Below are 17,771 nucleotides of genomic sequence, written 5' to 3'. Positions count from 1 at the left end.
ATTTTTCTGTTGGAGTTTTTCTATTGGGTGGTGGTGCTATTTCCAGAGCTTTTTTAGGGGATACTATATACCCCTTCAGTAATTCTCCAGGATTAGTGGGGTGATATCAGGGGGCCTATTAATAATGGAGGTATTTAAGCTCATTACCCTCAGACTGCCGCACAATGAGTCACATTGTAGAAATGAGGCCCTTTCTTCCAATCATCGCCCTTGCTATCTTTCACCTATCAGTGCCAGGTATATTTATATGACTCAGCCAATAAGTAAATAAATAATTAGCTCCAAATCTATGCATGTTGCACATGGGTGCAGGCTCTTCAAATTTTGATCGAACAGAAATCGATTGATAGCCTTTTAATCAGCTACTAGTATTATAAACAGATCTTTATGTCCTGACCACTTAAGTTTTTTTTGATTCTTCATTTGATTTGAAGTTTGATTTATGGTTAATTCGATGAAATACTTGAGTTCAATGCAAAATGAACTCACATATGGACAGCCTTGTTTTGTATCTTAATTGAGACCTTGCTTGAATATACAATGTCCTCTTGTTTGGGCCCAACCCCTAAAAAACACAAGGTTATTGGCATTAAAATACTCTCACAGCCTACTTTGCCACTAGCGCAACGGGAGAAGTGAGCCCAATGATTTTATGGGAGGCACACAGGGCCGTTTTAGGGGGAGTTCCTAAAACATGGGTTATCCATTAAACATGGATCTAGGCTCAAGAAAATGTCTGCTAAGGAGATGCAGGATCTTATCCTAGGAATACAGGAGCTTGAGAGGGTCCATAGAAAAACCCTACATATACTGGTGGGAGCGGAATTAGTGGTCCTGCGAGACAAGCTCGCAACTTTAGGTCTGGGTAAGGCAAAAGCTTCCCTAGCCAAATGTAAAGGTACATACTATGAGTTTGGTAACAAATATAGCAGAACATTAGCTAACGTTCTAAGATCCCAGAGGACTAGATCCTATGTATCTAACGTTGTGGATAAACAGGGACAGAAACTCTACCCAGTTAAAGATATAGCAGTAAATATCAGGGATTACTATCACTCTATCAATATTTTACATTCTGAGTGTCCAGGGGGGAGGGGGAGAGACTAAGTAAAATGCAGCATTATTTATGGCACTCGGGTATGCCCCATCTTACCCAGGAAGAATCTGAAGCCTTAGAGTCCCCTATCACGGAGGAAGAACTTTCCAGAGCAATTAAAACCACACCTTCAGGGAAATTTCGCATCCAGATGGTTTAACTCTGGCCTATTATAAGGTGTTCGGAGACAAACTAGTACCCCATTTCTTGCGAGCCTTTAATTATTTGACCTCTGGGAGCAAGTTTTCTTATAAGTTTTTATTGGCTCACATTTCAATAATCCCTAAAGAAGGTAAGGACCCGACTTCATGCGTGAGCTACAGACCTATCTCCCTGTTAAATCAGGATTTAAAACTTTTTACCATAATACTCGCTATAGGACTGCAACCGCTTATTACCAAAATATTCCATCCTGATCAGGTGGGATTTGATCCAACCCGGGAGGCCAGGGACAATACCATGAGGGTTCTCAGTTGGATTTTCCCGGCCCAGAAAACCAAGACACTGTTTTTTCTGTTGTCCACAGAAGCAGAAAAAAGCCTTTGACAGAGTAGATTGGCGCTTTATGTCTCAGACCTTGGTATATATTGGGCTAGGGGATAAAATGATGCAGTGGATCCAGGCGATAAACAGTAACCCATCTGCCTCCGTTAAGGTCAATGGTTTCCCTTCAAGTGTTTTCCCAATCACTAACAGGACGAGACAGGGGTGCCCTCTCTGATAATGCCCAACCTAACTTGATAGCTACCATTAAGTTCTGTGGGAAATATTTTAAGTCATGTGATATCTCGCCCCATCCCCCCATCCCACCAGGTTTGGCGGGAGGTAAATTTGATAAGCTCGGGGAAAAGGACTTGACGGGAGTTATACATTTTATGCATGCGCGTTTAGCAATCTGCACAATCCTTCCCTAGCCTATGGATTAGATTTCTGGAAGGCGGCGCAACTGTCCCACTTTCTCAAAAATCAGCTGGGAATCATGCAGCTGGGAACTACTGTAGACTTTCAGACTTTCAACTTATTAACAGATGTGTACGGGGTATCGGGTTCCAGACATGCCCTTTCTGTCTTGTATTCTTTGCTGAATACACTGCCAGATTATTTTAAACCTTTATACCTTCGGGTTTGGGAGCGTGAGTTGGAAATCAACCTGTGCCAGTCCCAGAAGGATCAAACATTGAAGATTTGCCATAAAAGCACAGTGGAGCCCAGGAAAGGGGTTATAAAATCCTTACATGATGGTACAAGACACCAGATAGATTACATTCTATCTTCCTGGTTTCGGATATGTGTTGGAGATGTGGTACTGAGAGGGGCACGTTGTTATATATTTTTTGGTCCTGCAAGAAGCTCACGGTCTTTTGGGAAGGAGTACGAAGGATTTGCCAAGATATGTCCTACATTGTATGTCTTTTTTTTTCTTTTTTTCATTTATGTCTAAAAAGTTTAATGAAAACCTTTGTCTCCTTTTTATTTTTCCCTGTGTCTATGCAATTGGTCAATTAGGATTCTTGTTAAAATGTGCTGGGCTCAGGAGATGTCTTTCCCTGCTCATATGTTACTTTTTTATGTTTTTTATTCTGTTTCTTTTGTTATGTTTTCTTAAAATTTGTAAAACTCAGTAAAAATATGTTTTAAAAGAAATACCCTACTCCCCAACGTTTGGCAACGTCCTGTAGAGGCCTCTAACCACCATGGGCTCCTAAAAGAATTCACTTTGATGAAGTCTGGTAAGGCCTATTGAGGTAAGTCCAAGTAGGGAAATCCACTGGAAACTGGGGAGCAAGGTAAGTCTTTTTTCAATTTTGATGTTTTTTTTTACATTTGGATATTGATTAGCATTTTTAACTGAAGAGATGGAGGAAGGGTCTCTGAAGTGGTTCTGAAAAGACTGTCAAAATAGGAAATCAGCCACAAAACGATTACCTTGTTTTTAAAGGGTCAGTTGACTCAGTCGATTTTAATTATGAATATAGGAAGTCATGCAGAATCATTGTGAAGGAGAGACTGTTAACCTATTTGGCAAATATAGCTTTCCTATACACATAGATAATTTCAATGTACACAGAAATAAGTAAGCCTTTTGGTTGTGGCATCTCACGCTGGCATAACAACTGGCAATCTGACAGTGACACCAGAAATCCTGCAAACGTCTGCCAGCTGGATTGACTGCGCAAATGCAAACAATGCAAGATCTGTCTTTGTGCTCTGGGGACAGAAATAACATTACATATTAGCACAGGTAAGTTGTAATAAAGTACAATTTTGTTTTGGACTTAGATACACTTCAATATTAAGAGAATCTCTTTTACATGGATGTCAACATACAATTAAAAATATTCCCTATCAAAAACCAAATACTAGAATGATTTTATTTTCCTGTCTTATAAATGGCAAATTGGGATGTCTGGCTCCAATTCCATGAAGATGTCTAGGGATCTTCAAGCATTCATTTCTACTTGAGATTCTAGAATCTTCAGCTTATGAACATATCAAATATGATCTGTAAAATCCCAGTCCCTATAGGGTCATGACACTCACTTAGGTCTACCATGGGAAGCCTGCCATGAGCATACAGTTGAATTGCTTGATGTCATCAGGTCCAATTTATGTACTATAATCCTCCCTAAAACTATAAAGAATACAATTTATTGTGAAGATTACATTGTCGGTCACTCAGCATCAAAATTAATATTTCAGTGTTATCGTATTCTTCAGGGATACATGACTAAGGAGTGTAGAGAACTGGGAAGAGTATTATGAAATGTTGTCAATTCTCAGTGGCAATTAGTGATCTACTCAAGCATTTAGTAAAAGAATGTATGAATTTTTAATTCTTTGCTGTATTGTGTTCTCTGCGATTTGCATTAATGATATGATACAAAATGAAAGGAACAAAAGAATAATGAATGCAACCTGTTCACTAACATCTGTTGTACAACAGCATCATATTAAAGGTAACCTTTTTAGACATACTTCTTCTAGATGTCTTCTTGCCTGTCGCATAATCTGCTGGTTCCTCTTCCTCCTTGACTTTGCTCTGGTTGGGTGGTCCTCTGGTGATACAGAAGGTAGTGCTGACATGATCATATCAGCACCACTTTAATCATCAGTGACTAAAGGGCACATGGTGATGCCCATTCATGCACTGTATGCTCTGGGCATCATTACACCTGGCAGACTGAGGACATCCTGTGGCAAAAGAGAAACACTGCAGAGGATTATTTCAGTTTGAAGGTGAGCATTGCAGAGTTTTTTTTTTAACTTTTCCTGCCAGTGGGCACATTTAAATTAAAACATTTGCCTAAGTTGGGACAAGAACCAGCATGTGGCTACTAAATAGTAGAGACATTTATATATTCAATTACCTGCAGTTAATCCGCAGAGCTTATGTTTAGGTTCTCTCTGTGGATGGGGATGAGCAGCTTCTGAATCTGCATGAATTGTGCGGCATAGTTGTGTGGTATGTTCCCCAGATGCAAAACATTATCAAAGACTGGCTGTGATTACTGCTATAGAAACAACACCTTTGTGTAACAGGAACTTTTCATAGTAACAGAGCATGCAGAAAAAAGAAAAGCTGTGTAGCTAATCAGGTACCTATATTTATTATTAAATTTCATATTTCCTCCAGAGTTTTCTTTCATTTCAATAGATGGGATAATCAGTTGGATTACGGTAGGCGGATCAGAAGAAACTAAAAAGTCTTTTGCTAATATATGCAAAGTACAGAATTGGCTTCTTCAGGCAGAAGGTATTGAAATCACCATGGTTTTCATAAATCCAAAAAAATATTATTAGAAATGAGGGCAAGAGTGTATCCAGAGTTGCTGATTTTATAGCAGCCCCATACAAAGACACCCCACGTGTCTGCCATAGGTACAGCCTAAAATACAGGTGTTTTTCTCTTTTAATTGATATCTATTTGCATTTCGATATACCAGATTTAACCACATAACATGGTCACATAATTGTTCAATTAGAGTCAAAGAATGTTAAAAAGTTCTTGTTACATACCATACAATATGACTGTTTTAATAATGAAATATCTTTATAACTTTCTTTGAAAATATTATAATTAAGCACTGATGAGGTAAAATTCGTCAGCATATGGGCCATGTAATGAGCAGAATTGATCACCCCACAGGAGCAAAGACCCACCTAAAATTAGGCATAGACCCCCAGTCTTTCTGGAAGACGCCAGATTTTTCAAATTGCCTGTCATTCTTATTCTGACATCAATAAGGTTACAGGCACTGGATAGGCAACACATAAGCCACTTAGGCAACACATAAGTAGGAACATTAACAGGATAAATTTGAGCGAAGATAACAAATGGTCAACCGTTGCACAATTTATCCTAAGCTAATAATTCAAAGCTAAATTTGGCCACAACTTGACTTTTCTGGGTTTAAAGGGTTCATAATATATGTATGTTAATCATGACAAAAATTTAGATTTAAAGGCAGAATTTATCAAACGTATATATCTGGAAAATGTGGAGCATCCATTAGACCCTTGTGTGGTCTACATTTTGCCATTAGCAGGAAGCTGCTCAAACAACAGTTTCAACTAAAGGTTTTTAGGACTTCACAATTGAATTTTTTTTCATTTTCTTTGGACTGCGCAAACTGTAAGTGATGATTACAGAAAGTTTATTCTTGTTTGAGATACGTGATTGATTTCAGTCATTGAGAGTCCTATGATTGGGATCTGCGTTCAATCAACTTATATTTTTCTCCTATGCATATAGCGAATGGAAGATTTTGGCTTGCCTTTGCAAGTGATATGAGTTACATCAAATGACATCACATGTTGCTTTGAAATTGTAAAGCTGATAATACATTCTCTGATGGGATACATTACTAAATTGCTTTGCTACTGGATATTTTTCTCTTTAAAATTGTAAAGCTACTGAGAATTCCTGCAATTTGGGACGGTATTGATATTTTACCTTTTTCTTTTTACTAGAGATTGTCCTGTCTATGATATTTACTTCCACTGAACCATTTTTTATTAACTATCTGTGTTGTCTACAGCAAGAGAACTTTACAATTTGGCATACGAAAAGCACATAAGATGAAATGTTGTGAATATACATCGAATATTCTTTGCCCTTCTCTGGGCAAATATTCATCTTTAACAGGTTTTTCTATATTCTCTCAAAATCAAGAAATACCCACCTGAATATTCGATCCAGGACCCATGCCAGAACATTTTTAGTTGCAGGGGACCACTAATCCAGTGCTGACATTACCGCTGCTGCTTTCTCTTCTGGATCCCAGAAAGGAGAAGACCCCAACCACAACTAATGGGCAGTCATTAGGCAGTGTCCACTCAATGAAGGGAGTTGGAACAGGGTGGTGGTGGTGGGTTCACATACGCCCAGATATCAGCTTATAAGTGTTTTATAACCCAAGAATAAATATGTATAGTATTACAATTTACCAGTCTATAATTTTGTTGACTGCATAAATTTTTAGTTTTTTTTTTATTTTACTACTTCTTGAGAATCCTGCCAGTAACACACTGGAAGCACCCAGCGGCTTCTTTCTTCTAGTATTCTAGCACCTTAAGATGTTGATTGGGTTTCCAAGATAATAAAAGTGAATGTATGGGACCAAGGTTCCCAAGTATTGCTCCCAAGTATTGAGTACCACTGAGTACCAAGCTAATATACTGTGAGCTGTGGATATAGTAATTATAGAAGAGGTTCCCTAAGACCTAAAGGTTATTTTAAGCATCCCTGCATGTTTAAAAGGTTAAGAAAGACTGGTCTAGCAGTCTAACTGAGAATCAGATTTTTCTCTGCTGCCAGACTTACAGGTCTTGTTCTCCCCCAACCTATGACCAGACAACTAAAGAAGAAACGGTAGATTAAATACGTCATCTCTCTGTACCTTGCTGCTATAAATATGCCCCTGGTAAAGACATGAGCTCTTTAGCACAATTTACTGTCGCCCTATGCATCTTCTTTCTCCCCCAGCACCAATCTCCTTGAGTTCTTCTATACAGGTGACTACAAAAGGTTAATACCAATTCAAATGCAGGTAAGTACATCTAATGGTATAATATTGAACACAGACCTGCATTCATTTGTGTATTTTATAGTTGCCTGGAGGTGAGCTGTAAGATGCTTTTAAACATCTCATTAATCAAGATCCAAAATAATTTTTGTTCAAAATGATTTTGAACTAATTGAAGAGGAGGTTTGTTGAACAAGCATTAGCAATTGAAGCCATTAAAAGAAATATGTGTTTGACAGTGTCAAGTTACATTCGGCATGGGTTTTTTTATAAGTGAGCAGTCTAAGATTAGATAAAGTTCATCCTATGGAGATGGCGATGTGAACAGGAGGCTCCCCACAGTGTCCTCCCAAGTAGTAAACAACAGAAGACCTTAGGGGCTCATCATTAGCAATGATGTAAAGGAATGGCTGTTTTAATGCTTGATTTTGATCCAAGACAAACACAAACAATTGTCTCTGTACAAGGCTTTAGATTGGTATAAGGAGAAACAACACAAGTCATTTTACCTACAGTGCCAACAAGAGAATCTATTTATAAATCAATGAATGTGACATTCACTGAAACATTTTCTAGTAGAGAATTTTCCAGGCAGTAAGTGACTTTCCAGCAGGGAATGTTCCCTGCTTCATAAATAGATCCCAAGAAGTATTCTGATGCAGAAAGCTGAATGATAGGGAGATAGGGACTTTTTTACCATAAATATTCTGTATGTACAGCAGATATTAATGATCAGTTTTCAATAAAAGTTATTTATTGGCTTAAATGAAAAAATACAGTATACAAATACAGTATATATAAATTCATTATTAAATAGTTTATATCTTAATATGTATATTTGCGTCAAGTTTATCTATGTTTTTCTTCATTTAAACACAGCTTTTTGAATACTGCTTTATATTATTTATTGTATCATGCAATAATGTTATAAATGTGTATGTGTAAATATATATATATATATATATAAAATTAAATAATAACATTCCCTTATTTGGTTTAAAACAAAAACCCAAAAGTTTTGTTAGACTCTGTAGACCTCCGATTTGACCCATAAATAACAATTGGTGGTCTATTAAAATGCGTTTAGACAGAGAAAGTATGAATCGACTTTTACTCATAAATCATATTTTTTTTTTTATAAATCAAGTGTAAAAATGCGTAAATCATTGGGAGAATTTTGGTATAAACATTTATAAACTGCCTACAAAGAGATCCCAAAGAAGTATTAGTAAAGAAATATTTACCCCTTAGAAATAATTCATGTGTACCCCAATATACAAGGGTCTATTGGTTGTTGCCAATATGTGGGAACCTTTTTCTATAACCCATCAGTGCATAGCCTATTAAAGCAGGATCTTTGGCTTGCAGTTCTCAGCTCAGTAGTGCAATGCTCAGATAAGCAGCAGAAAGAGTTTGGTGATGAAGCTGAAGGCAGGAACAGATACATTAACAAACTCTAATTCTATTACTACTAACTCTATTTCTCTAATGACAAAATTTGGAAAACAATATATATATATATATAAATATATATATATATATATATATATATATATATATATATATATATAATATGGCTTTCACACATCTAAATATCTATTGTGGTAAAAATGTGTATATGTCATTATAGTAACGTAATTGATCATATCATGTTTTATTTGTTGATCTCCTGGAACACGATCTTGTTTCATGGCTACTTTAAAACAATAACCTGTGGTTTATATTAGATTGGCCAGTCAGATACAATGGGATATCTGAAGCATAATGTAAAGGATATAATGATAATTAAAATATATTTCCTTTTACTGTTTACAAGGCAGAGTAGGTTATGTTAGATTTTACTGTAGTAAACTGTAAGAAATTGTAAAAAGGAATGAAAAATGAAAGTAAGTTAAAGAATATGTGAAGAATAATATGTAAGGAAACGTAACGAATAAGAATTCCCATTGGATATGTAGAAAAGTGAGGTTGATTTTAGCAGGGAGAAGTCTGGGCTCATTTTCACGTGTGTACCAGGCTTACCTTAACTACATTGCTAAGAAGCTTGTTGTTTATAGTAGAAACTCAGATTACACACACAGCTTATGAAATAATTGAGGGAGTCATCTCCCTGCATGTATTGGTTATACTTTCAAGCTTACCTTCAGGTTTATTACTTTTCTGTTCCTACTTTGAGTTAAAAACTTTAGCACCTATTACCCCTACCTACTTTAATGTTGCCCTCTGCATCCCCCTACTACTGTTATATCCGGTAAGCCCAGTATGTTATATATACACTCCCATTAGAATGGTGCTTACTCATCCCAATGTGAGTGCTGTTCTATGTAGAAATCAAGCCCACCATCCCCTGATCCCACATAGGAGGAAGAATGACTATGCCCATCATATCACCTGCTACAAATAAACTATAGATAATATAGGTAACTTTTTTTTTAAATAGGTGGGAGAACGAGAGGGCAGTGAAAACAAACTGTAAAAATGGTCCTATCTTAAAAGTAATCACAAAAAGAAAAGTAAAGTCTGCTTACAGGGCAAACAGTAATACTGTCTCACTACATGCCCCATCAAACACCATGGCATTCTGCATCCCGCACGTTTTCTTTGGTATCCATTGTCTGGTCCCTATGCAGTAATGTAGAGTCAGCAATTGTCTTCTTAGACAGCTTACTTCCAACTTGGACTACATGCACTGTACCCCATTTTTCACTATGAGGGAGTCAGTCCAGTGCAAAAATTTGCAGCCAACACTGGAAGTGCATGTATATAAGAATTAGTCAAATGAAGATATAGGAGATCTGTAGCATTCAGTTAACTTGCGCGAGTACCTACAAATTAGTTTTTACAAACGCTGTGTAATTTCTTCTCAAACCTGAAAAGGGATTGACACTCTGAGCCATTTAGAAGCCCAGAGAATGAAAGTGATACAGCATAAGAATGAGCATACCTAATCAGCCTGTTGCTGCCCAACTATGATCAAACCGTGTACAACCACAACCAAACTATTTTGCTTAACTCTGCTGGCAAAATGTTTAATCACCAAGGTGGCTCTGCTGCCCAACATGGCTGTATAATTATCAGGACAGGGTAAACAGAAGTGCAATATATTTAGCAGGCAAAACAGCACCAATTTTATTCTGTGTACAGAATAGTTGTTTTATACAACTTTAGGTTTAATAATGAAAAACATTTGGGTTTATTGGCTCAAATCACACTCTCAATCATTATTCTGATCCTTAGAAATCCTTGAAAGCAATCCCTGTTTTTATCCAAGGCTGCAATCTGATATAGAACACAAGACTTTCTGCCAACGGGTGCATCACATTTCAAGCACAAGTAATCACAAAAATATATTGTTAGTACATTGGGATAATTCAGCTACTGGACAACTGTAAGCTACCAATTTGGGGGGTTTTATTTGGATATAGACTTAATTGTTTGAATGAATATTGATTGAATGGGAGCTCCCATTCATTGTATGATGCGCCCAATTTGTCCCCATGATGGGAAAGCCAGAATATTGTGTACATATAGGTCATGCTTACAGATTTCGGATCAATTACTAATAAAAAAACAATCAGATCAGTTGGTTAAGTAAAAAATAGGCAGTGGAACCTCTTGTATACTAGGCTTTGTGTTAATGAATTGTATGTTTCACCAGCAGCTCTCTGTTAATTGCCACCATATCTAGGGTTACCTCCTGAGGTCTTTGTCAAAACAATTTAAAGAAATCCAGGGCACATTGATATAATTCATATTTTGTCACAGGATTCTTTATGTCTATTATATAAAAACATCTTCCCTTCACTTTTAATGATACTATTACAGTGAATAGGTTGGGTTTTACATGATATCGTGCTTGAATCTATCTGCAGGCATTCCACATACTAATTTTATTCACTCCCCTTATGACAGTGGTGATAGATCCCATTATGTGTGCATCTGGACTTATTCATATGACAATTTCATATATTATATAAGTACACTGTGTGCAATATGCCACCCACACAGGACAGAAGTAGCAATCTCACAAGAAAGTGCTTCCTTTTATTTAATTGTCCAAATCCTATTGCGTAGAGAAATAACCTCTGAACTAGTCTGGGGCATCACAATTTACAAGGAGTGACAGGTTTTCTTTTGTTCTTTATTCTTTGATATATAATAGGTTTCTAGGGAGAAAATATTAAACTGTCTTCATTTATATAATATGAGGTATGCTCAGCTGATAAGCCACCAAGATCTGTGGGTACAACACATGTAAAGTACCTTAAAGGGGGACATAACACAGGGAAATTTATTTAAGTGGAACCATACTTTTTCCAAGTGTTTCTCAACCATGGTTCCATAGTTTGAGTTACAGAGTTGGCTAAATGTTCTTTGAGGTATATGCAATTTGCCCCTTACTGTGGTAGTACATTGGAGAAGAAGACCTTTATATTGGTGGTACGTGGGAGAAGACCCTTGTCCTGGTGTTACAAGGTAGAAGAAGACCCTTACAGTGGTGGTACATAGGAGAAGGAGCCCCTTACAGTGGTGGTATGTGGGAGAAGAAGCCCCTTTCATTGGTGGTCAGTGGGAGAAGCCACTTACAGTGGTGGTACATAGGAGAAGGAGCCCCTTACAGTGGTGGTATGTGGGAGAAGAAGCCCCTTTCATTGGTGGTCAGTGGGAGAAGAAGCCCCTTATGCTGGTGGTCAGTAGAAGCAGGACTTGGTCAGTTGGAAAATGCTCCATGACTATTGGTGGTCACTGGGAAAAATACCTCTTACATTGGTGGCTCGTATATTCTCCACCTAAACACTTCTTTAAAGGTAATTGATGTCAGCAGTTACTTATTTCAGAGACATAATTTGCTTATTGCTCAGGGACCCCTATCAACCTTTGGAGAAATCCTAGGGTCCATGAAGCTCTAATCTGAAGGGCTATGTTACAGCAATATGTCCTTCCTAGTAAGACTCCTAGTAAAAACATCAATACAGATGTACGTTACTATAATACAGTTTACAATAATATGTATTCAAGCAGCTTAAACACTGATAATTTTCCAACAAAATACTCATGAGGTTATCAAATTGCTTTTTCATTCTGTTATCAAGAGCTTAATGTTTGATTGACTTTATTAGATTATATTAGTTTAGATAAATCATTGAATCTGTCTTTACAGTAGTTCACTGTAATCCCTTGTGAAAACGTCCTTAGACGGAGGAAGCAGCATCAGAGGAAGCAGCATCAATCAGACTATGTTGCATTGCAAAATGCTGACTTCCCAGTCTGAGGCTGATTTACAGACAGATTCAACTACTTATACTATATATTATTTCATACACAAAATTAAATAAAAAGTCTAGAAGGTGTCTAGAATTCTGCATTGTAGAAAAAACAAAATTGTGGTGTTTGTGAGCTGTTTAAAAAAAAAATCTCTATAGTTCAGTAGAGAGGTACAAGGTTTGAAATTCTTGCTTTTGGCTTTACTGCCATCCTGAACCCTATCTAGGGAGTTAACCCTACTCTGTGGTATGACATCTAACAATAACTAGAATCTCCATTCGAATACTACATACTGTATACAGTTCATGGCACACATTAAATCAGTGGTGGCATCATTAAGGTATAGCTGCCAACCTCTCCCCAATATTTGCCTCCTCTGCCTACCCCTTGGCCTAGCTGAGATCAGGGGCAGCCACACCATAGTACAGACATGAATTTTCTAGGATAAGGGTTCATTATGTGTAGGTTAACTGGCGCTTAATTGACTAGGTAAGAAGCAAGAAATCTTTAGAAATTCTAAAGAAGCAATCCTTATTGAAAATCTATCCATTCTCTTGGTCTAAAATATTCATGGAAACTAAATGAAAGGCAACATTTGTTTTCACAGGGGGAACATTTTGCTACCAATGTCCACCATTGGCTAGGGCAACAGTAGAAAACACAAGAAAACATTATACCAATTCATCCCCAGCAAAAACAAAAATAATATGTTTAAAGTTCTTCTTTATAGAAAATAGATAGTCTATTACAGATTTTTCACTTTTCTTTCTCCATCTTAGGTCATCTGCATCCACCCAGAATGTGCCCTTGTTCTTCAGGTCCTAGAACAAGAGGCGGAATGTTTCAATAGGATAAAAAATGAAAATCACACTGTACTAAATTCTCTAAATGAAGGTAAGAGGAAACAGTGAAGATTTTGTTATGTTGGTAGATTTTTTGTGAAATAGCTGAATTAGCTATAAAAACATAATCTGTTATTTTGATTTTGCTTCTGTATTGATTGTTTCAATATTTCAGTTATACCTTATGTCCATTAATTACTTTGTTATATTTTAATTATTTCAATACAAAGAAATGCATACTTCGTTGATACACTCTGATGATCAGTTCACCATATTGAAAATCCAGACAGATAAAACACATGAAATACAGTACATATAAGGATGCTGACTTATCTGCAGGCTACCTACAGTTACAAGCCATATTCCTTCCTTTGCTTGTGAATGGACAGTAAACAGAGAATCAGCAGACTTTTGAGCTCATCTTTTTTGGTATTTTGCTCTTACCACATCTTACATCCATTAGCAAGTTCTTTGTAACCCATAAGCACCGCAGCACAATGGCTTGACCCCATTCCTTTGCTTTTCCCCCTACTAATTTGATCTTTACGGTACAGTGGGTTTAAATATGCCAATACCATGTGTGCAATGTAAGTATTTATGTATCTTGCATTAAAAAAACACATTTAATGCTACATTCACAAATGAATCACTATTCCAATGTGTCCTTCTTTAAAAGCTGAACCTGGGCCAGAATTGTCTGTCTGCATATACCACACACTGTTCTTCTTGGATGGCAGTACTTAAAAAAACATAATTTAAGAATCGCTGTTATGAAATACTTTTAGCATTTAGTGTTCACTACATACATGTAATAAAAAGGGAAATCTTATGGACACAGACGACCTATCACTTTGACATGGATGACCCTGTCATTTGCACAGACATTGTAGGTTGTACATGCTGAAAGACAGTGGTAAGCATAGATAGGATGTTCATGCTGTTTACTTGGGTGGTCAGTAAAAAAGAAGCCTTTGAAAGTGGTGGTCAGTGGGAGGAGACCCTGAAAACTGGTGGTCAGTGGAAGAAGACCCATGTATGAGTGGTCAGTTGGAAAAGGAGCCCATCACTTTTGTGGTCAGCAGAAGATGCTTCTTACATTTTTGGTCAATGAGAGAAAAAGACCCCTATGGTGGTATGTGGAATAAAAACCCTTACATTGGTGGTCAGTGGGAGAAGAAGCTTCTGTCAGTGGTGATACATAGAAAACAAATGCCCTTACATTGGTGGCCAATGGAAGAAGAAGCCCCTTACAGTGGTGGTATGTGGGAAAAGAAGCCCCTTACCTTGGTGGTCAGTGGGAGAAGCCATTTACAGTGGTGGTCAGTGCGAGAAAAAGCCACTTAAAGTGGTGGTACGTGGGAGAAGAAGATCTTTACATTGGTGATCAGTGAGAGAAGAAGCTCCTTACATTGGTGGTCAGTAGAAGCAGGACTAATTGGCAGTCTTTGGGACAATGCTCCAAACATTGGTGCTCAGTTGGAAAAATACAGATTTCATTTGTGGTCAGAAGACCCTTACTTGTAGTCAGCGAGTAGACCCTTACTTTATCCACCTAAACATCTAAAAAGATAATTGATGCCTGTGGTTATGTGAGAGACATAATTTATTTATTGGACTCCTAGCAACACTAGGGTTTCATGGAACTTTGTTTAGAAGGGCTACATTAGAGCGTCATTTTAACCCAGCATAAAATGTCATTTAGTAAGTTTTATGCAATTTTTCTAGACCTTCAAGCACCTTCAGTTTTAGTCTGGAAGTGTTGAATATATATGTATCAAGCCTTAATCAGAATTCATCAGGCTTGACTCTAGTAAAAAAAAGATAAATACACATATATAATACTATACTATAGTTCACAATACTATGTATTCAAGCAGCTTGAACACTGATCCACCCCAACAATATACTCATGAGGTCATCAAAATGTTATTTCATTCTGTTAGCAAGCACTTAAAGCTTGATTGACGTTATTAGATTATATCAGTTTATATAAGTAATTGGATCTGTCTTTACAAGAGTTCAACGTAATCCCTTGCAAAGATATCTTTAGACTGGCAGAGTTAGAAACAGCAAAATTCAAGCTGTGGGAAATAAAAATAGAAGTACCCTGTCGAATCTTTTATAAATCTATACTATAAACGTTCAAAGAAACCTAAACATACAAATGTTTTAATATTTGTATAAAAATGATACATTCACTATTGTTAAAGTACAACTACAGAGACCTCACAGTAAGACATAGATACCTATTTTCAGTCAATATCAAGAACATCGAATCACATCAAATGCTTTGAATAGAAGAAAGGACATCCATTTTTACATAAAGCTGGGAACTGATGATATGTCCTTTCCAATCATAGCACTTTTGGCAGATGGGCTCTGTTTCACTTTTGATGTGATATGATGTTCATAGAAATCTCCTATGGTAGGCTGCACTGATATAATGGTGCTGGTGTTGATTGATGACCAGAAATTGCACAAAGGAATCAGTCATCAACTGTAGAGTAGAATTGTTTTGAGCACCTGAATATAAGAATTGTATTCAAGGTCACAGGTTGATTGTTGCACACCAGTATAGATACTGACCCACATAGCAGATTACATTTTTTTCCAAATATTTTTATTAACAGTGATAAACAGTAATACACACAAAATCATATATACAGGATATTACAAAAGAGAGTTTCAAGGCATAAACAACAGTGCAAGTACCATAACACAATCCTAGGCACATATCAGTGAACAGTGTAACATACAAAATAAAATTTCAATAGTCATCAACATACACATGATAGTGCAATTACAAAATATATATAATAAAATGTGCAACCCAAACAGTAATATCAGTAAACATAAGAGCTTACATCACCAGTGATTCAACTTCTATAGGAGGATCATGTTCCAGCTCCCTTTCTAGGTACCATGTGGTGTGTCGAAAACAATTCTACAATTTTTTTTTTGTTTGGGAGTATTAAGTGTAGCAATAAAACTCTTACTGTTTCAAAGAAAGATTGTGTTTTGGAGTCTGTATGTATGGCCGTTTCCGCCCATTCCATCCTAAATAATTCTTGTAATTTGAACATGAAAAGATGTATTGTTGGAGAGGAGGGTTCCAACCAGCAGTGCAATAAAGTTTTCCTGGCTACCGCTGAAAGTAGCAATGCCAGACCTCTCGGTCCTCTATGGAACTGAAAAGTAGAACTCTCCACCATTTAAAAAACAGCCCATTCAGGGGTAAATGGTATAAAAAACGTATTAGTTTAGTACAAATATAGCTCACCACATGACTCCAGAATCGTTTAATACATGGGCATTTCCAAAAATTATGAAAGCGAGTAGCTGCAGGGGCACCACATTTAACCCCCCTAGCGGTAATCCAGAGTGTGACCTGGGGTAGATTTTCCACACAAGAAGCAGTAATCCCGAGTCACATTCTGGACTCAAGAGTCAAAAACCCACTTACCTTGTTCCGTTGATGTCCCCTGGAGACCTGCTGGTCCTCGCAGCTCCTCAGGACACGTCTTCTCCCCCAGATCTCCAGCCAGAGACGATCTCCGGGTTTTCCCACTGACGTCCGTGCATGCGTTGGTCCGGGAGGAGCAGCAGGAAATTCAAAAAATTTTGTATTGGATTCAATACAAAATGGCTGTATTGAGTCCAATACAAAGAAATCTTGATATAATATATATATAATGACAATATATATAAATATATATATAGATATATATATATATGTATTATACATGCTACTGTAGAGTTATATTACATGTTTCACTATTTTTTATTTTAACAGATTTTTGTGTTTTTTATTTAAAGTTCTTTTTTACATTTTTTTCAAATATTTGACATATTTCAGTGAGTTATGTCTAAGAATTATAGGCCTACAATGTTAAAATAAATTTCCATGCAAAAAAAGTAACGCTTTTTGCGTGGAAATACGGACAGAATTTGAACGCTAGGGGGGGGGGGGGTTAAAGCAGTTATCTCCATCAGAGAGTCCCATAAGATAGGCTTGATTAGGGGAAATGTAATTCTTTTGAAAGAGACAATAAAACATCTCTTGATACTGGGTTGCAGGTATCCCTTTCCAGGATATTCTATACAATTTTAGGATTTTAGCAATTGGTAGATTGGGAAAATATTGGTGCTACCATTCCTGTTTTAGTAGTAGAATAATCAAAATCCTTTCCTAAAAAAATCATAAAATGTAGAAATAGCTTTGGAGGATGTTGGAGGAGAGAGCAGCATTTTATCTAGGGGATTGCAGCAGTCATGTGGGGATAAAGTCCTGACCACTTTTGCAGCATTAACCCATGCCTGGATAAACAGAAAAAAAAAACTGTTGGCCATATAAGGGAATCTTTTTCTCAGCCCAGTCGTCAAGTACAGGGGAAGATTACCCAGGGGCAAACTCCACATTACCACTTAGCCGGAGAAATAGGGAAAAGTGTGCATTGAGGGATTCCGACTTACGTAAACAGTTCCATAATTGCCATTGCGAATACAGTAAGGGATTATTTTGGACCTCCACTAGAAGTAGTT

The 17,771-nt window shown here is 37.0% G+C and overlaps 1 protein-coding gene across 1 annotated transcript in view; it reads left to right on the top strand.

Annotated features, from left to right (window-relative positions):
* Positions 1-732: 732 nt before the first annotated feature.
* LOC140332405 (vasoactive intestinal polypeptide receptor-like) overlaps positions 733-17,771 on the top strand; it is a 36,984-nt gene continuing 19,945 nt past the window's right edge. Inside the window, 2 exon segments of the mRNA XM_072413674.1 lie at positions 733-1,032; positions 13,167-13,281. Of these exon segments, the coding sequence (XP_072269775.1) occupies positions 733-1,032; positions 13,167-13,281 (415 nt within the window).

Source organism: Pyxicephalus adspersus, chromosome 6 (assembly GCF_032062135.1).
Source record: "Pyxicephalus adspersus chromosome 6, UCB_Pads_2.0, whole genome shotgun sequence".
Classification (NCBI taxonomy): Eukaryota; Metazoa; Chordata; class Amphibia; order Anura; family Pyxicephalidae; genus Pyxicephalus; species Pyxicephalus adspersus.
This window is presented reverse-complemented; position numbering and strand designations above follow the sequence as displayed.